The sequence below is a fragment of the Solea solea genome, chromosome 15 (genome assembly GCF_958295425.1).
Source record: "Solea solea chromosome 15, fSolSol10.1, whole genome shotgun sequence".
NCBI lineage: Eukaryota > Metazoa > Chordata > Actinopteri > Pleuronectiformes > Soleidae > Solea > Solea solea.
This window is the reverse complement of record NC_081148.1, coordinates 10,123,238-10,145,438: the sequence shown is the minus strand read 5'-3', so window position 1 is coordinate 10,145,438 and position 22,201 is coordinate 10,123,238. Positions and strand designations below refer to the sequence as shown.

Below are 22,201 nucleotides of genomic sequence, written 5' to 3'. Positions count from 1 at the left end.
TAGTGAGTGCACAACAGTGATTGTTGGTGTGTAGCATGAGTGCATCAGTGTGTGCGTGTCAATATGTTCGCATTTGAGTGTGTCTCTGGTGCTCTGCCAGAGTGTGAGCCTGTTCTGCTGAGTGGGCAGATTCTCTGGCGGTGTGTCCTATCAGAGTGACAAGTGCATTTAGAAACAGCCTGATGGAGTCATTAACGACAGCGCCGCTCATTAGCAGCACAATCACATACACGCACGCACGCACGTGCACATGCACATGCACGTTAGGACACAAACGCACGCCACACACCCTTAGTAACAATTGTGTCATCGTCAAGTTATTACACCGACAGCGGATAAATCTATAAATTCTAGATGATACAGCACATTTGTAGAAAGCAATGATATGGAGCATAATGTCATTTAAGAAGCAGGCTGCCAAATCTATTTATGAAAGCAAGCAATCACATCCACACCCACAAGCACAATCAAACTGTATTGATTACTGGAATAACAACAAAGCTTCCATTATTGATCCTCTTGTCCTTTTTGTGTATGAGATTTAAGCAACGTCGAGTAATCAAGGGCATTACAGCATCACAGAAATACACAATAGCCTCTCTTCCTGGAAGAGCCCAAGCGAAAAAAAAAAAAAAAAAAAACGAGAACAGAACTCATCAATAAACCACCATTTTGTACAAAAGAAGGCTCATATTTTTATGGCAGTTGCACTTCCACGTCAGCTCCAGGCATAAAATGATTAATAAAAATTACTTAATGGAGGATCATAAAGCTAGAATTCTGGCTTTAATCACCCCATACCTGGCAGGAGGTGCTTTAATTCTGATGGCATTTTTCAGCATGTTTGCTAAGCTACATTTTACCATCAGCATTAGGCATTAAATCACAGCCATGTGAGCAAGAGGCAAATCAGTGGAAATGGCTTCAAAGGGAACATTATGTTCTTTCTGATTATTACACTCAAACGCCAGTGTTAGAGTTTCCTGTTTGCATCAGGTAACGCATCAGCAGAGACTGACAACTTTATCCTGTACCTGATTCATAGTGCTGTAGTGAGACCTCGGTGCAAGAACCAAACATCCCCTGACACCTAATGGTACTAAGTTTATGATGAATGTGCACAGACAAACAACAATTCAGACACACACACACGCGCACACACACACACACACACACACACACACACAGCAATGATCCTTAATGCTGCTGAGATGCACAGCCAATTATGAAGGTAAGAAAGTACCAGAGGTGCTACTGACTGCAGTTTTATGTGACTTTAAATCATTTAAATACATCGCCAGCTGAATTATATGATCACTGCTACACTCAGAAAAACAAAGCAGTTTTACAGTTGGATGGTCGCGCGTTGGCGTCGACACACTGCCATTACATCTGACTCGCTGCTATTAGTGCAATTTTCCACTCATATCAGGAGCAATACAAGCAATATACTGATGAATTACTCCAGGCAAGACACAAAGATGACACAAACACACAGCGTCCCAAAATTTGGAAATACTGCAGCAACCCTTTTGGAGGTGAGAAGGAGTTCGAATCTGAGGCTACTGGTGCTCACCTAGCTGTGCCCTCTCCCTCTGGACATCCTTGAAGTTGAGTCCGCTGGTCAGGGTGCTCTCTCGGTAGCGGTGAAGGGCCTCCCGCCTCCCGTTGGTCCCCAGCTCCCGGAGCACAGAGGGTTTGAGAGGATCGGCCTTCAGGCCACGGGCCCATCGTGAGAAGTCTGGAACCGTCCACTTCACCAGGTCCTCGAGTCGCACAATCACCTTCTCAGACACTGCAATTACCTCATGCTGGAAGGAAATAGTGCAGAATCACAATTACAATCAGGCGAGCAAAGGGAGTTATATAAAGGCATGTGTGCTGAGATCATGGATCATTTACCAGTGAAAACAACATCATGACTTTGTTTTAAATGGTTTTGTTAAATGGAACATTTCAGAAACCATACAATATGTAACCAACCAGTTAAATATTGACCTAAATACAATGGATTAAAAAAAAAGAAAAGCTACCCCCCACAGACAGTATATTAAAAAACAACACAATTGCTACAGACCTAAAAGCATCTGGCTAACTATTACTACTTGTCCCACTACATTATCGTCCATTGTCCTATGCTTGCATAATAATACATCCTTTATTATGAAAAACATATAAATACTGGCTAGATTAACAGTATGTATGAAATGTATTCAGCTATGACACTGGATCATTTTACTAATAAAGTACAAATACCTCAAGTAAATGTAGTATAAGGACAAATAACCAGGATCAATGGTTGGGTCAAGCGAGGCTTAAAATCAGAGCTTGTATTTGACTCGAGACAAACAACAGAATGTCCTTATTTATTAACTAAATTGGTATGTGCGCCAAGTCACATTAGGGTTGTGGATGCACATTCAAGTAAGTAAATTATAGCACCATGAATATGGATGACGCAGATGATTGCTGAATTGAATTTAAGCCAGCGGTTAATGTCAATGTCAATGAGATGTTATGGACTTTTTTTGATTAGCATTTAGGAAGCCGGGCTCCTGATACTCTCCGTGAACGCCCAGGTTTTATGCTTTTAAATCATAAGTCACACTCAGTGGCTATGATTACACCTTCAAAGAGGAGCGTAGAATAAATGTAATTTGGTGAAGGAACTAGAGAAAAATCTGTGAGCCAGTCATCTCCCTGACACGCAATAAAATGAATGTGACACTGTCAGGAAACTATAAATGTAAATCTATAGCAGGGACATGCATGGCTGACATATGAGTATAACAGCAGTGGCTTTGTGTACATACTTTAGTCTGTTCAGTTGGCTCACTTAATAAGATTTGCTCTCCCCCCTGAAGTTGATTCAACTTCTTTTAATAACTCTCAAACTGCAAGTTCAGTGGAGAGGGAAGGAAGCAGAGATCCTTAAATGTGTTTTCATTTGAAGGGCTAATGGATGAAGTGCTTGTAACCAACAAAGTGGAGTGGTGTGTTACAGAAATGGGGAAATCTGGAGGGCAGATGTGTACAGGCAGAAACACAGAGTAGGTCTCTGATGTTTACCTTGGTTATCTCCAATTTACTAGGCATCTGTCTCCCTGTACACATTTCCCTTCAAAGACCCTGCATATTACTGACATTAAAATATCACTCATTTATGTATGTATGTATGTACAGAGGCAGTGGATGTAATCAACACAACAATCTAATCAAATCCATCTGTTGCAAAGCTTAGGATGCAAAGTTTTTGTTTTTTTATTTGCATTTGATGCCGAATTCCCCGTTTTATCAGATATTTTCGAAAGTCCCCGCTATTTTATCTCTACTTTCTAAAAACAAACTGCTTTTTTAGACTTTTCCTGTGCTCCATCTGTGCAATTACCTATATTCAGTTCTCACATCATTTGCAACAACAGGCATATCAAAATCCCAACCATTTGCAGACAGTATTTCCTTATAAAGGAAAAGCCTGCGAGGGATAGCTTGATATAGCTGTGCCTCCCTCACTAAGTAGAAACATCAAACATGGGTTTTCGGTCTTCTTATAATGAGCTGTCTTCAGCTGTCAAGTGGTGGTGGGTGTTTGTAACCAGCTTTCCACGCAATGAAAAAACTGACTGCTGTTTCTGCCGTCAGAAAAGCAGGCCATTTGAATAATGTAGAGCAACAGTAAATAGCATTCAGCCTGCAGCCAAAAACCACACTGTTCTGTATCGCTACAGAATTAGCCACTGTACTCTGATGCGACCTACTGACAGCACACGGAGAAACAAAAGCCACGAAATAGTGCACTTCACTCCATCTGGAACAAAAAAAAACAATAATAATGCACTATACGTTCTGCTGCTGGTGCACGGGGTCAAACAGTACGGTTCATGTGATTCAATAGCACACACCACACCGTAAACACAGCAACAGCAAATCTTAAAAGCACACAGCCATTCCCTCCATATCAATCAACTGAACGACATGGTGCCTTGTGCAAGTGTCAACAGATCCTGTTTGGGGACTTGTTCAGCTCGAGACCAAAACACAACAGGTGAGACCAATTCAGCAGCTGTCAACACAGACCAGAATATAATCAGTCTATGAACTCAGCCACAGCTCTAAAAACAGGCAACAACCATTAAGCTTTCCCATAAAATGCTTATTTATTTATTGTTTAACTTTGCCAGCCAGCCTTCGACGCTCCATCACTGCACATACAGTCGAGACACCGAGCACTGGCTTATGGTTTACGCAAGTTTATTTATGACACAAACACTGAAGAATTAAGTAACGTTGAGTGTCTAAAGAATGACGGAAGAGGAACCAGTCATTTGAGTGCATTTCTAGAAGCACTCCTAACAACAGTGTCACACCAGCCTGATATGACACAATAAAATAACAAAGACATTAACAAGAAGCAGGGCTGCACCTGATGACTAATCATTCATGTTTAACCTGTCTATTCAAATTAGAATTGAGCTTATGAAGACTCCAGAGTTGAAAAATGATCCCTGTTTTTTCCAACTATGCACAGACCTACAGTTGGTTAAAGTGTTCAGAGAGCAGCAAATATTGACATATGAAAAGTTGTGATGAGTTAATATTTGACACTTTTGTTGAGCTGTAACCTCTTTGTTAATCTTACCTATTACATATTTTGATAGTCAATAAAGTACTGTTTAAAGAAGTATTTAAAGCACTTTGTTTTAAGTATTATTAGTAGCACATCTGAATATTCTGGGTTTGGACAGTTGGCTGCACACAACATCAAAATCCAATGCTCAATCAATGACTTTAAAAACAACTGACAGACTGATTAATAATTACAATACATAGTTGTAGCTTAGAATTAATGACTTAAACAATTCATCCATTAACAATAATGTTGAAGATTAATTATCTGTCACATCAATTAATCGACTCATTGTTCCACTTTACACGTAACTCCATTGAGATTAATCATTCCTGTGGTATTCGTCGGCATCGCAGGGGTCTTCCACACACAACTTCGGCTTTAGGGGGTTTCAAAGAGAAACTTGGGGGCCTTGGTCTTCTGTAAATGCCGCCCGTCCACACTGTGCTGTCATTTCAAGTTAGGCAGTTTATAGTTTTGCTAAGCAGCAGACACAGCCAGCAGGCCACTTGATAATATAGGTCAGAGGACTGCAAGCCCACAGCCAAGAGGTGACACTCCATATCAGCAACACACCAAATAGCTGGGTGTCATTTCACTGACACTTCCTACACGTATGAATTAAGAGCATTGATACACTGCACTAAACGTCTTAATACATTGCCATTCATTTACTGTGAGTATGTCAAACTCTCCGACTGCTCGTTCTATGACCGAGTTAAAACGCAGGGTAACACATTAACTGCTGAATGTTACATTCTGTCTCCATGCTGCCATCAATAATTCATGTTATTACTGCAGCAGCGTGATATCTAAAAAACATTATGGAGTGAATTTATTGCTATGACTGCACATAATGGACTCAAAGTGCGAAGAGAAAAAACAAACCCCAAAACAGACGACTGCTGTGAAACTGTAGATAACTCAGTTGCGGCATGACTCTAGCAAGCTCATTGAAATTAAACCCCGCTGAAATCCATATCATTCAATTTATATGGATGCAGTGGCACTGGTGACAAAACAGAACACTGTTGACGTTCCAAATTCTGTATTCAGTGATCCAATTAGAAAACAATGCACATATTCCATATCACTCCACACAATTCGCAGTGAGAAATCCGCGCCACTGTGCGCCAACATTGGGGCAGACATTCCTGACTGTCAGCGTTCTGGAGTGGAGCGTTTCATCGCTCGGACAAGACTTTCAGACTTGGGAGTCAAGGGATGCGTGCACCCAGGAGGTGGGTGTCGTTCTATACTGTGGGTACACACACACACACACACACACACACACACACACTGCTCCTGTCATGCTGGGAAGGTTTCAGCCTGCTGCCTCAGAGAGGTCAGCGCAGGAATTCCTCAGGCCAAAGGAGATTAGTAATTGAGTAATGGACATAGTGACATGGACAATGAGGAGACAGAGAGGAGAGGTAGAGGGGAAGGAGGAGAGAGCAGGAGAAAGAGAGAACGAGGGTATGAAACACAATATGAGTTCATTATCTATCTTCCCTCCCCATGACTGACCTTGGCTACAGTGTCCCAAAACAAACTTATCTGGGAATTAAACAGGAGCTCTGGGGAGTAAGCCTGGGACAATTGAATTAGAATATGTTTTTTTTGAGACTTTCCAAAAGTAGAAAGAGTTTAAGGTACAGCGTTTAAAGAAGGTGAGAATTAGTGTACATGATGTTCTGGCACACTTAATTCATATACATAAAAAGTTGGTGTTTTATCCGCAGGGTGCTGCTGAGCTCATCATTTATTCACTGATTCCATTAAGCGATTGCTTTAACATGAGCCGAGGTGATATGTGAACTTTGCATTTTTGTGCAGTTATAATGACAGAGGAAAAAACAGCGAGATAACAGGAGTTTTCAAAGCCTTTCTGAAAGTGGGTGAGGCATCCATCATGTAAGGCGACACCACAGAAAAGCTGCGTCAGCTCCCTTGAATCACTGCAGCTTTGTACCCTTGTATTTTAGCAAATGCACATGCATGCACACACGCACGCACGCGCACACACACACACAGAGACAGAGAGGGAACTAACTAAGAAACCACAGTTAAGAATGAAAAATATTGGCCGTAGTATTAAGGAAGAGTTTCTCATCTGTGACTACTTTCTCCTCAAAGGTTATAATAACGATCCACTGTAGCTGGGGGCACTGGAGTCATGCATCAAGGCAAATGTTGGCCTGTACAAGTGGTTAGTCAATGACAAAGTGGAAAAAACCAAGCAAACGTGCACCAAAAGTCTCTTGTGTGTTGACAAACTGACCACTGCTGTAACATATCATTACTCTGGCTGCTAAGACACAAAACAGTTTGTTGAAAAGAAGCGTAAGATTGCAAGGGACAGGAACGACAACTCTTAAACCAATGGGAAATGTTAGCAGGGTTTTTTTTGTTTTTTTTTATAGCCTTTGAAGTTCAGGGTATTCCATTTTAAAGGTTTTAAATTACACTATCCTAAAAAGCTGGTAATAATTTACATGCTATTTCAGCAATGGTGAGGAATTCACTGGAGGGCAGTGTTCAGAGTTAATGACTTGTTCTGCAGCAGGAGGAGGCACACAAGCGCACATGCCACAAATGCACACTACCCCCCCCCCCCACCTCTAAATTCCTGCCATTGTTATGTGAATGGGGATATTTGGTATAATGCTCAGACTGGCCATGACCAGCGAGCAATATGGATGAAAAAAGATCACTGTACAAATGTGCCATATCACATTTACGCTCCAGTCATTCAGCTGAACGACCTTATCCATCAAAATGCTGGTTGCATATCTAAGCCACTTACTCTTAACTCAACTAACATCCCAGATGCCTGAATTACCCATTCAGGGGTTTTCCCTTAGGAAAAATCAAAGAAGCAGCAAATGAATACAATCTAATTTCCCTACAAGCTGGCTTCCCAAGCACTGATACACATGCGTGGACATACAGTGCTGCCGTGAACTGAAGAAATGGCTCTGGACACATGCCAAAGTGTTTTCCACAGCAATCAATACTGGCCTACTGCTGCAGTCCCTGCCTGTCAGTGTGTGTGTGTGTGTGTGCGTGTGTGTGTGCCAAAGCCTTGTCAGCTACAGGGACAGAATAGAGGAGAAGAGAGGTCAGAGGAAATCAGAGGTGATGATAATAGCACATTAATATAACATGATCCAGAAATATTCTCCGAGGTTGTGAATTCCCATTAAGAGATTCCTGCTGTATTTGCAGTAAAGTGGGAGACATAGTATAAGATAAGCATAAGCAATTAACTGCCTGGGGCAGAGTATACAATAAGTGGTTGTTGTGTGCGCTGAGCGGTTATCTGCGACAGCTCTCTCCTGAAATGGGGAGTCCAGAAAACAGAAAGTTTTTACAGTTTATTACAGCCGACGAGCAGCACACACCAGCAGGACAGGAAGGCCATTTGGAGTGAGTAGAAACAATGTGTCACTCAATGAGTTTTAAAACACATGTGACTGTTTAGTCGGTGGCAGTTTGCAGGCAGACAAATAGAGCAGAGGCCCCAATAGAGGGTTTGTCATAATGGGTGAGCAGCTTGACACAAAGCCTATTTAAAGAGCAAGCAGAGCTCAACTGGTGGGGGTAAACACCGCTTGTCAGGCAGTGATACAATGAAAAATAGAGGAACCTACATATGGACTTAATAATTAACTCACTATAAATAGATTAATGTTTTCTCTAGATCTGTTTATTGACTATTAGGCAAACAAGGATACCAAGAGCAAGGTTTATTCAATGAATCATTATTATTTTTTATTTCCTAGCCAAAACCAACTAGGTTTTAAAGCGGGCTGCATTTAAAAAGGAATTGACCTCCAACCCTGTGACAGAAGAAAAACAAGCACAGTAGGTCATGGGCTGGTTTCCCCTTGTCAGTGCACACACAGCAAAACAAGGCAAACAGCGTGCAAGAGAGGCTGAAAGCAAACAAATACCTGAGAAATAACCAGGAAATTACATCATATCTCAGCACTGAGAACACAAGTGAATCAGTAATCCAATTTTAGCGAGCTGGTTCAATATATATATGACTATACAGTGTCTTGAAAAAGTTTTGCCTTTTGATATTTGAAGGATATTGACTCCAGGATTAAGATAATAGCTATCTGCAAGATATGAGGCATGATCACACCAAGGAAGGGAGCCACAAAGCACCGGCTGCTTACATGTCAAATGACACAAACTGTTTCTTTTATGTTGTGTTGACCCAAAAAAAATAAAAAATGATGTATATATGTATATATACATACACACATATATATATATATATATATATATATATATATATATATAAAAATGTGTAAATAGCATGATCCCAGATCACATATCAGCATGTCACAAGTGATACCAAGTTGTGGCTTTACCTCACAATCTCTGTGATCATTTAGTACGAAAAACTATGTGAAAAAAAACAAAACACACACACTTCCTGAGAACTGTAAGTAATCAAGTTCATATCAGTATGAGTCACTATAGGCTTGTATGAACTCCTGATACTCAGCCAGTCCATTACAATTTTAGTTTAGATCCACAGCCATTACTCTGTTTATAGATGCAACATGAGCTGTGGAGAAAAATGAGCTTCATAAACATTTTAATAAACACCGAAAAATGAGCTAAATTTTCTAATGTTTTTTTTTCCCTTTTCAACAGATAATCTTCTCACACATACAGTCAGGCGCAGAGCTGAGTTTTAATATCACAGCTTTCTGTGTGGCTGGTTTACCCTTCCTGTTTGTCTTTTGGATTATGGGTTGCATCTGTAAGCACTCCTGGCTGACTCATGCAGTGCAGATTAGTGTTATGGGGCAAAGTCAGCGAGAATCTGAATGGGCTCAGTGAAGGTCATAAAGTGACTTTAAGTTGTCAGGGCAATTTCCACTGTGTAATAATATTCAGTAAGTAAAAACGATTTGCTGAGAGCAGGAGTTTTGACAAGCCTTTTGATCGAGATCAGCCTGGAGGCACCTTCACTGCACTTTAACATATCATCCCCAATAATATTATTTTATAGTCTGGTCTGTTCTCTAATCACAGTGGAACTTCAAAAGGCAGAGCATCTGTTTGTGGTGTTTGCAAGACTGTGCGCTTTGATGCAGGTCGCTACATAATTTATGAGGGTAAATGACTTTTATTCCTCCTCCTTTACTAACACACAGACTACAGGAGGTGCTTGCACCCTTCTTGTGCTTTACTTTATGTCTCAGATTCTTCAGGATTTGTTTATTTGTATTGGCAGATGCACTCCCTCTGGTAGATATGCCCAATGAGGGGGAATGTAAGCACTTTGCAATGCAAATAAGTCTTTGGGAAAAGGGGCGGAGTTGACATGTCGTTGGTTGCGCAAGTGTGGCCTCGGAATCGGCGACGCATGCTCTCAAAAGTAATTACTAAATAATTGCAGCGTGTTAAAGGCTAAAGCGAGAGGACTTGAGGAGATGAAACCCGCTAATATGAGAATTCTGCCACAAATGGCCATAAATAGCCATCTTTCTCATGAAAGAGAAATGTGATAGCCACTCTATTACTCAAGAGGAAAGAATGTAAGTAAACCATCAGCGGAAGAGTCAAGTACAAACACGGCTTTGTCCTTGCCTATAAACAATATAACAGCAGCAGAGAATCATTTCCATGCAGCTCCAAAGTGATCAAAAGCAGACAGCAGTGATTAAAGTGCAGTTGTTGTCGCTGGCTGAGAAATAAAACAGAACATTTGTGTTGTAGCTGATGGGAGAGAGAGAAAAAACACACAAGTCTCAATAATCAAAGTAATGCCATTCAGTGCAGCGCTGTAACCGGATCACAAGCGCCACATATGGCCACAGTCAATCATAGCTATTGCCTTCCTGTGCCAACAACGCCTCAATGTAACACTGCAGGGACGTTTCACATTGTCGAGGATGGAAATGTCCACATGGAAAATTATGCAAAGCGTGGAGAGAAAGAGACACAGAGAGTGGAGTTTAAAACGTGTCAGCACTGGCTTTTTCCTCCTGCCACGCTTTTATTACCCGCTCTGCCTCTTTCAACATCAGGCGGAATTACAAAATATCTAATAACTATCATCGCGAGCGATCTGAGCCAGTTTGATCCCGTGCATTCATTAACGTTTCGCAATTTCCGCCCGTATGTCAGCATTTGACACGCTTTCACCGAGAAATGAAATGACAAGAACCCGAGCGCAGGATTCTTGCGGATTTTCCCCCTTTATAACACAATTAACCCCATAGAGCGCAGCGGCAGCTCTTATTGAGCGCAGCTGGACAAGTGCACATTCAGCAGTTGACACCACAATAAGACAAATAGGCTGAAGTAAAAAAACAACAACACACACAGGAGAACAAACAGCGCTGGAGGTCAATCCATTCCACCGCATCAATATCCATATATTAATACATACTCTGCGTGTACGTTGTGTCACCACAGACAAAACACTTCCACTTCCTAAAACCTTAATGCAGCAAAATCAAATGTAAAAAAATACACGCGAACGAAAGCGGTGAGAGGAAACAAACAGTGGGAAACACACACACACACACACACACACATACATACATACATAAATCACGCGTGATTATTCATCAGGCGTTTGATATTCCTACCTCTCCATGAGTGACTGTGCGTCCCTGAGGAGTATCCTCGGGTAGAAAATAAAGTTTGGAGCTGGATAAAAGTTGCTTGCTTGTTCTTTCCTCCCAGAGCAGCTGAAGCTCCGCTATGCAAATAGGATCCTCGGGTTTACATCTGACGAAGAAAAAGTCTCCGAGTGACAGAATCCTCGCGGTGCCGTCCCGGCTAAATTTAAAGGCTTTATAGAAAATATATGGTCCATGTAAACCGCAAGACGAGCCCACCCACTGTGGAGGAAAACACACATGAGGCAATTAGTGAATGTAGAACAACATGTTTGTAATAAATATTGGTAAACAAATGGTGGACACACACAAACACATTTCAATGTAACAATCACACCAGGACACCTCGCTTTTCCCGGCACACACACACACAGTCAGTATCATGTAACTATTTTTAGACGAGGCAACATATGACACAGATGTGCTCACGCTAAATGTAGAGTGTAAAAGTTTGTCGTGTGGATTAAACACGCGCGAACATTGTGCGGCGGTTTTGACGGCGAGCGGCGGCGAGAAAAACACAACAAATGGACGGTTGATAAACGTTACCTTCAGTGAGTTCGGCTCCATCTCGACGTTATGAATTGATTAAACTCAACACGCTCTCCAAACTTGCTGGCTTGAATGGATTGCCGAAGGTCCTCGAAGGGACGTAGTCCTGGGGAGTTTGATATGTCGCGTACACGCCGGTGAGTGGTCGTGTAAAAATGCGTTTTGGGAGTAGATGTTCTGTAGGACACGTTATGCAAACATGTGTATTAATTTCGTCACGTAAAAATGGGATTGTGATTTTTGGCGCATCCATATTTAGCACGATAACGTGTGTATACAAAATATTATCATATTACAATAAATATATGAATATTTTTCAATCACCAGTGAGTGGTAATTATGTATAATCCAAAAAAATACATTTTATGCTTGTATTTTTGCTTGTAAAAGATCAATTTGTGCCATATTTTGCGATTATATGCTTCTCGGTGACTACGTCTCTTCCAGGACTTGTGTAAAAGACGTTCAGTATGAAAGCACATTTCTCACAGTAATGACACTGAGGCGCTTGCTGTGGATGTCTTCAAGAAACAATGTTACATGGAAGTTAATAGGGTTATCAAATGATTCCTCAAAAGGCGATGAGGGAACTGAGAGGTGTCGGAGCCGCCTTTGACTGCGCGACGTGGCTCGGAACGCGCAGGGAACCCAAGGTTTATTACCGGGAAAATAATGGCATTTATGTATTTTTGATGCGAACATGAAAAGGAAAAAAAAAAAAAAAAAAAAAATTAGAAAGCGGGGCGTCACGAGACGGAATTCACGAGGCGGTCCATTATGCAGCCATTAATCATGTTTAAACGCTGCGTTGACCTTATAAAGAAAGTATATATATATTTATATATCCATCTCTCTATATATATACATATACATATATAGTTGAAATGGGTCACATTTGCACAATTAAGTGGAACAAATATTAAGCCATTAATTATTTTTCTAACGTTGATATTATTCTAAGTTACAAAAACGTGTATATTTCATTTACTTATTTATTTATTTTTCTAAGTCTGATGTCTCATCGTCCTTCAGTCTCCGCCGGCTGAACGTGTCAGCTGGGTTTTTGTCTGCTGTCTGGAGTTGTCCATACAGTCCACAGTATAAAGAAGAAAAGAAGAAAAGTACCCGCTTCTTCCACAGCGCGGCGCTGTTTCTCCCACTCCTCTTTTATACACCCCCCGTTTGCCCTGTATTTATCCACCACCACTCAGATCACAGAGCATGCAACAGCGCCATAGGCCCACACTTCTGACACCAGCTATTTCAAGTACAGTATTACGCAATGCGCCTTTTTTTTTTCTTTCTTTCTTCAAGAAGTGACGGGCAGAGCACACAGACACACTGACTCACATCCACTCAAGTGTCTTCCTGTCTATAAAACTGACATGTTTTCTTCTGCTTCTGCTGCTGCTATGATTGACTCTCTGGTATTTATCCTAAATATACACAGAAACTGTTTATGAAGACATAGTGGAATTATGAATCATACATAGATAGATAGATAGATAGATAGATAGATAGATAGATAGAAGAAGAAACAGCATAACAGTATTAATACTTAAATAGCTGAGGCAATCTTCTGTGACACGGGGATGTTTTCTTGTAGCAGTTTAGAGAATGAGTTCACAGTAAATGCTGGGTTACACAGAGGCTCCTTGTCTTACATGGGGCTGCAGCAGTGTTGGGATTCCTGCAGTGAATCCAATATAAACCACAGCTCGTAGTGTTATCTTTCCTGATTTCTCTCACAGCCATTTCAGTGGTTGAATCAATGGGGTTGCATTGTTAATGGCAGCCACAATAATGAAGTCCCTGGTTAATCAATGGCACCACTCGAGCCCTTATCTGGCAATTGAAAGCATTTGCTTGTCAACAGTGGAGCGGCGACTGCAACAGCGACTGCAACAGTGTGATGCAGACATTATTGTGAAATGTTGAGATTCACGTTGGGACTCAAATATGTCTAAGAAGAGACATGGCTGTGATTATTTTTGACACATTTTTTATCAAGCTAAGTGAGTTACTCATTGAATAAATGGATAAAAAAGAGAGATACATTAATAGAAATGGTAAGAGTTCCTAACATTTCCTTCATTCATGAAGGAAATTTATTTTTTATTTTATCAAAGCTGTGACATTAAAAAATGCTCTTACTGCTATTTTATTTTCTATTTTACTTTTCATTTTTCACACATAAATACAAAAATGAAATAAGACAGCCGAGTAATGTGTATTGACTGCATCAACGGGAAAAGAGCCGACGAGTTTTCAGGAAAAGGAAGGCACTAAAAAAGACCTTATTATGGGAAATAAAACACAAAACCGGATAAATACATTTCAGGCAGGTGTTCCACATTCCACATAATGAGGCAGCCTCGGCAGGGAGCCCACAAATGTGGCTCAGAATGGAAGAGCCTGGGTTACAGTTTCAGCCACAGCAAAGCTATGTAAAAGCCATTAAAAATAGCATATTCCTACATAACTGTGACCATATGTTGACACGTCGCAACTCTGAAATTTGAATAGCAATAAACGATTCAACCACCACTGAACCACAAGTCGCAGATCAACCAACAAGCAGTGGTATAGAATTAAACTTACACATCAACACTTTGGCATTGCCACCCACAGCAGGCAACGTTTTTAGCTAAAATGGTCAATTTTTAACTTGTTTTGGACAGGAAGTCATTTTAAATTCTCACCTTGAACTCCTGTTTTGATAAAAACTAGTTGACCTCTATATCTGAGAACCTGAGAATGTTTGGTGTTTTTACTGAAGGGATATTAAAATCATTATTATGCTACAGGGATATATATTCTCATTCGTATTATTTGCACTGTAGCAAGCAGTTAAATCTAAGTTAATCACTGACTTGGAAGTGACTATTTCCTGTTCACGTCTCCCTGAACACACCCTGGCAGAAGTCCACCCCGCTCCATAAGTATAGTAGTGAATATCCATCATTCATATAGAAACAAACCGATGTTCTTGTTCCATATGTGACACTTTAGACTTTAGATTGCACTAAAAATGTTCTATAAAAGTTCAATACTTTTTTATCAAGATATCACAACAACAAAAACATGGTCTAATAACACAGTTATTACAGTGTTTTAAACACCTCACATTTACCAAATTAATCCTCAAATTAAGTGGCGGAAAGGATTTATACTCTCCATACATGGCAAAGCATCAGCACAAACTGCCACTGTGATACTATAGGATCCACATTTCTAATCAAACAAGCAGGCATTATGAAAATCTACTCGACCAAAGGAAGAAAGCTTCTTAGGAAATAAGGCAAAGAATGCACTCAATCGCTGACTCATTCCATGTTGCACAATTGCATTACTCAGTGGATATGCATCTATCATCAGTGCAAAGCCCATGGGACATTAAAAATCCATCAAGTAAATTTGTCCAAGGGAACATGTATCAATAGTAACTTTACACCTGCGTCTTTGTGCCGCTGTAATCACATGACAATGCCCCCCCCCCCCCCCTCGTCTGCAACATGACTTTAGGAAAGGTAACAGGAGATCTGGGTGATGTTGCAGGGCTAATTTTAGCCTCTTAGGCTCATTATAACTGGGTGTTACATTTCTGCCCATTCTATCACACAGGAGTCCACTAACTGGACAGCACATGCCGACAAGACATCCAATTAGTTTATGGAGCGGATCACTTTTAATCAGGACTTAAGTTTGACATGTTTGTCTGCACGGAGCCTATATATTACTTCAGAAGATTTCTGTGCATATTAACCAGAGTCAGGCTTAATATTAACTGACTGAGTTTATAAATATCTGTGATTTCTTTCTTTGCAAAACATCAAAGCAGCTACAGCTGCCACACGCAGTGAACTGTGTGGATTATTACTGCTCGCAGCAGAACAGAAAGCATTCAAAAAAAACATTTTGTCCTTGTTTATCTCATAATGTCTGCATTATTAATGGTTTTCCGCACCTTTTCAATTACAATACTCACAACACTGAGGTCCCTTGTTCCAAACACACCAATTATTGTACCCATTCATGGCTGTGGCCATTGATTCTGCCTAATATCATATATTAATATCTGTGTTAGGTAGACATACTAATTCATAAGGCAAACACTGTTTGGCCCAAATGACTGCCTTAGACAATGAACTAATATTGTCTGCAAAACACAATTCCCCATTCGCTGGACGACTATTATAGCTGAATTGTTTGATAATGTCAAGTGAGTCATTTTATTAAGTGCGACACAAATGTAATCATGCATTCAAGTGTAGAGAAGTGTTAACATCACTGTGGGTTTTTTCCAGTTATTACTGCTGTACCAAATGTAAATTTGCCTCATTGATGGAAAGTGCTCAGCTGAATCAGAAATACACAAACCACAAACAAAGTAGGGCTGCTTCATCCCATCTGCATACACATCAGGGGACACACACACACACACACACACACAAAATCACATTTTATATCTTCCCATCTGAAACCGGGATTAGAGCCATGAATAATGTATTTATGTAAATGTCTGGTGGGTATAACTATAAAAGATGAGAGTGATTGAAAAGGCATTTTGTTAGATTGAGTTAGAGCTCCTGTGAGTTATAGATGTTTTCAGTGCAGGCAGGGAGGAAAACACCGCTAACAGGGAGGGGAAAGAAAGAGCAAAGAAGTCACCATGTCTTTTCCACATCTGAGGAACACATTAATACAAAACCTGATCTCAGTACTTATGATTTTCTCAGTATGTTTCACTTTATTACACCGGATGCTCAGACTATCATTAACATTTAAGTCTGTGTGGACAGAAAACCTCAGTATTTTACCATCTGTCCACTGCTTTCGCCTGCCAGACACGGGATTGTTATAAAATAGACATAAACACAGCAGACATTTCTAATCAGATTATGCTCCAGCCATCGTGACGGTCCCCCCGTATGGTCTTAGAACCCTGTGTTATGTATATGTTAGCATCACAGTACTGTAGCAGTGCAATAATCGTGTGGCTTGTAAGTTTGTAATGGGGAAGTGCGATGATGATAATTATACCACCATGTCTAAATAGTCAAGTAATAATAACTCCATAACAGAGTTATAATAAGGTAATTACCAATTCTGATTAATGTGAAGGAATTGCACTGATCTTTACATATATATGTAAAGATCATATCTAGATTATATCTATATACTATATATATAATATATATATATAGATACTTGCATATGTATATGTGTACTAGGGTATTCAATATGGTTTCTTAATGTATGTTTCCTTATTTCTTTATGTTCTTGTATGTTTACAGTCTTAAAGCGACTTCAGTGTGGGTTATATGAGTGTAACGATGCATGTGACAAATAAGACTCTCGAATCTTGAATATTACTTGGTAATACTATAATATAGTTTCCCGATTACAGCACTATGTTATTACTTAGCAGGACATTGCAATAAAAATAACAGTGTTGCCATAATACTACGAAATAAATTGATATTCCCATAATATTACCATGTAATATAAAGTGTTACCCAACAGCGCACAGGCGATTACAGTGCAGTCACTTACAGGGGCAGTTTCTGCAGCTAATCTATTCAAATAACAGCTTCACTTGTAGTGTGTGCCAAACTGCCGTAATCTGTGCAATGTCTACCTACAATCAGCCTGTTTAAGCACACAGAGACAAAGAATAGATTGTCATTGACAAGTGAAATTGCTCCATTACAGCAGCACTGAGGGGGGAAAAAAATGCAGTATGTTATTCAGAGCCCAGACTGTGTGCACACACGCGCGCACACACACACACACACACATATGTATATACATATATATATATATATACATATATAAACCTCTCAGCATTAATAATTTATCTCATTTTATAAGGCAATTTAACAGTCACTTGAAGTTGCTATGGTGACAGGGGGGTATTTTGAGACAACTAATGGCCTATGCAAAACCCACTCACTGTAAACTTCACTCATGCTAAATGAGACGGCTGTCTGTGCCGCGTGTGATGCACGGCTGAGAACTTAATCCCCTCGATATGCATGGCCTTTTTTTCTGCACAGGACAAACTAAGGTTGTTAATATCAATGTATAACATCTGCGAGCTGTTTACTGTACAGGGAATATGAGCCAAGTAGCAAATAGTAACCAGCTCTGCGCCACATACGCCTGTAATAGTTCTTTTGTTTTGATTGCTAATGCAGGATTCATAACAGTTGTCAGGATTAGGTCAGGAAAAAAACAAAACAGCAAGTGGATGGGAAATGAATAGTCATGATGTAGTTTGAACGTAACTCAATATGTTTCACAATAAATGCCCTTCAGTATCTCTGTATTTTTCGGCTGACGTAAAAGATTCCACACTGGAAAGGCTTTGAAGCCTCGCTCTGTTCTGAGGCGAATCATATTTGTCCAATAAGTTCCTGGCTTGTTGCAGCTGTCGGGGCTGAGACAGAATGAGTCATGTGTTACCCATTTAATTCCAATTTCTCCCATGCAAATGCCTGACATGTGTGACTCGACAGAGCCCTGAGTCAAAACAGTGTTTTTCAAATGAGGGGAGAAAATTGAGGCCAGAGCTGTGTGACCATTTAGCCACCTGCTTCTTTCCATGAAGTACACAGCATTCAAATGTCATGATCTTCCACTCTGACCGACTTCATATGGACTCTGTGCTTCCTGTTGTATTTGATAATCACTTTGGCCATTGTGTATTTTTTCCTGCTGCCTTTTGTGCTCACCCTTATTTCAGTGCCAATAAGTTTAGGAAATTCTCTGTTGACATTAAAGGGACGTATATCTGCCTTTGTGCAAGTCAATGAATCAATGAACTGCAACATAAAGGATTATTATTAAAGGCACACAATCCCCTTGTGTTTTTTTTATTCCTGACATGGCTTTTAAAGCAGACACAGCTGCCATGAAATTTAATGCATCAACAGAGGAGGAGGAGTACATGCAGCCATGGTTTTGCCTTACAAGGAGCTCTGTTTTGGAAAATATGAGTGATATCCACTAAACTGTGCAATATTGAAACATTTTCATTCCTGGGAATAAACACAGTGTGCAATGACTTAACAATTACAATAACACGTCATAAACTCCTCCTCCTATTTTCATAGAGCTGCGTAAATGTGGCATAAACGTCAGATTATTTAATATACAGCATGTGTTTAGCTCTGCTCCTCCTGGAGGCCGTGGTGTTGAGTGCCACCTGTTGGGAAACAATGGTACCTACATGGAGTTCGCATCAGCTGCAGCAGCCAGGATTACAAGAGTTAATCACAACATACCATATCCTCTGTTGTATTAATTAGCCAGGCTTTAACCTCTTCTTCCCTGACCCTCTTTTTGGGGTCCATGCTCGGGAATGACATGTCTATATCTCTGCAAGTACAAGCTCTATGTGAATTATCTTGATATAAAAATAAAGATAAGACTTGTGAGATTCCTTCAAAGGTGTAAGCATCACTGTAGAGGCCACTGTGGCAGGGTAAATGCAGATAGAACCCAGCATAAAAAAAAAAAAGCATTTTAAAGTAAATATCATCTTTAAAAATATGCAGTAGTAGCTTAAAAACTCAACGAATTCGTGTCACAACATGTGGACATTAGCTGTCTAAGTGAAGCAGAGCTCAGTTACAGAGGTTTTAGTAAAGAGATGCCAAGGCGTATGTGCCTTTTGAGATTTCTTAGGTACCAAATTATTAAAGCAATTCAATATGTATGTATATATACAGTATGTACATATATATATATCAAATAGCATGCATAAGTATCTTTTTGAGATTGCTGGTTTAGCAGTAAATATAGTTATAGAGATAATTAATAATTAAAAAAGGAAAGAAAAAGAGGTTACACTAGCATCACTTTAAGGCAATACCTCAGCTATTAAACATAACTTAATTAATAACTTAGGCCTTTTTATACCAAGTACCACCTGAGAAAATGTTGCTATGTTTTATCACCGACTGTATTTATTTACATATACTTTTAAACACCATACAAAATATCAGCAGCACGTCTTAAAAATACAACCTTACTACACTTTTTTCTTTAATGTCTATAATATTTCGTCCCCGGGGCCTGTTGTGCTGTCAAAGAAACTATTACATGCTCCGAATGTCTGTGTTTCTGCTCGACTTTCCTCCTTCGACTGTGGTGGAAAAAAAAAATAATTCCAGCAGCTGTTCAGACAAGCAACAATTAGACTGTCTGCTCAGCCTGAAACAAACTCATCTCTGAGGGTGAGACTCAACACATCAGTGTTAACGCTGGGGACGCTCCAGGCTGTAGGGCTTTGAAATGTGTAATTACAGAAATATACCGTGTGTCACGTGATGAAAACAATGCACAACTACATTCCTTTACAAATCAAGGAATTAAAACTGGCACACAACATGAGGCGTACATTGAGGCGGTGATCCCACTCACTGGTTTTGGAATAATATTCAAAACACCACAGGTGGAATTTCAGTGAGGCAAATTACCCTAAAAAATGTGCAAATAATATGATTATGCAGTCGACAGAGAGTTTTTCACTCTGTATTTCCTCTGTTAGAATACTACCTGAGGGTTGTTTTCCTCAAATGTCAACCACAGTAACCTCAGACACGTACACAAGAGAGAGCGAGAGAGAGAACTGAAAAAAACAAAAACATTTTGTTGTACTCAGAGAGTTAGATTTTCCAGATGCAGTGCAAATATCCTGCCGCCCCATAAATACAGTGATTTTTGTTTGCCATGCAAGTTGCTCTGATTCTATCTCGGCCCTCTCAAGTGTCTTCCTCATGGTTTTAGTTTCCAGCTCCATTATGTCTGATTCATGCTTTATAGATTGAAAGTGATTACAAGCAGCTACAGTGTAATACAGATCAGTGCTCCACTGGGGTCCATTCTCGTCGTACATGTGCTGACGCAGCAAAGACTGCACTCCAGCTCTGAGAGAATCACTGTCGTGTGATCAATGAGCAGAGACCCCGTCGGACATTTCTGACGCTGTCGTCTACACACTGGCAGCATCCTCCTCACACACACTCACACACACTCACACCAGGGCTGGGGTATGATGTTGGATGGTCAACAGAAAAGCATTTGTTTCTATGTATGACTAAACAGTGTCTCGCTCCCTGACAGATTAAATTGGTTTATTCAATGGAGACCTGCTTTTTTATTCTTGGTTAATGCAGATTTGAGTTGTTTGGGAACCTGGAAACACATCAACAAAATAGTGATTTCTGTTACATACAGTATAATGTTCATTTCTTTGGACGCTGGGTGTAACGTGACGCGTTCTCTGCATGGAGCCGGATACACTCTGCCCTCTGTCTAAAGTTTGTGTTGTGATTTCACGTTTCACCAAACTGAAAGATGATGACAGACACTTTGGAACAAAGACAGGAAAAGCTTGTCCCCCGTCCAAGGTCACAAGCCTTTCTACTGTTTCCTCACTGCCTCACTCGCCGGCCAGATTGATTTGAATGAAAATCAACTCAGCGTGCAGTATGGCAGAGTGTGTGAGTCTCTCTATCTCTCTCTCTGTGTGTGTGTGTGCGTGTGTGTTTAGGTTCAGGGTGGATTTACTTGGATGTGGTATGTCCTGCATGGAAAGATAATGAGAAATGTGATTGGACTACATGATCATGGTTTAATATAAGTCTATTCTGATGAGGAACAGATTAATATATTCAACTGTAATTGTTTTTGTCTTCTTGTTGTCGCTGCTTGGTTTTCATCTACACGTACATAATCAGTGACCCCATGTGTTGTACACTTAAACTTGTTTTCATATTTCCATAATTTTATATCCACTTAACTTATAAGATCATGTGGCCCCATGTCAAAAATACTCTTTTTACACTACTGCATGCAAAAGTCTTAGACCACATTATATGTGCTGTTTTAGCAATGACCACACAGTACAATTATTATTTATCAGTCACTTCACTGGAACTCAAAAAATACAGGAAACAACACGTTTTTCAGAAACACAAATAGCTTTTACAGGTTAAAGGGTCAAGTATTTAGTGTCATCTACTGTTACACTTGAACAATAGCACAATCCTGGCTCTCTTAAATCTGAAGATCTGAAGTGAAACTCTGATTTATGTTAATGGTAAAAACTGTGTCCTTCTGGTTCAAGTTGAAAAATAGCTGCTGTGCAAAAAAGGTCTATTACGCCAGGTTTGTACAATATTCCTAAACAGAAAACTAAAACTATATATTACTACAATTTCACATCTTAATCGATCAATAATAATGTGCTTCACTATTTTTTGGGGGGTAAAACAGAAATAAATGAATCAAATATTAATTTATAACAATAATAATTATATTTTAGCATTACAAATATAATTTCAGTTAAATAGCT

The 22,201-nt window shown here is 39.9% G+C and overlaps 1 protein-coding gene across 1 annotated transcript in view; it reads right to left on the bottom strand.

Moving 5' to 3' along the window:
- The window catches only part of arid5b (AT-rich interaction domain 5B), a 71,529-nt gene extending 59,634 nt beyond the window's left edge, over positions 1-11,895 (bottom strand). The window contains exons 1-3 of the mRNA XM_058651939.1: positions 11,833-11,895; positions 11,251-11,505; positions 1,577-1,811 (exon numbers count right to left, since the gene is read on the bottom strand). Of these exons, the coding sequence (XP_058507922.1) occupies positions 1,577-1,811; positions 11,251-11,505; positions 11,833-11,853 (511 nt within the window). The 5' untranslated portion in view covers positions 11,854-11,895. The remainder of the gene's footprint in view (positions 1-1,576; positions 1,812-11,250; positions 11,506-11,832) is intronic.
- Between the last annotated feature and the right edge of the window lie 10,306 nt (positions 11,896-22,201).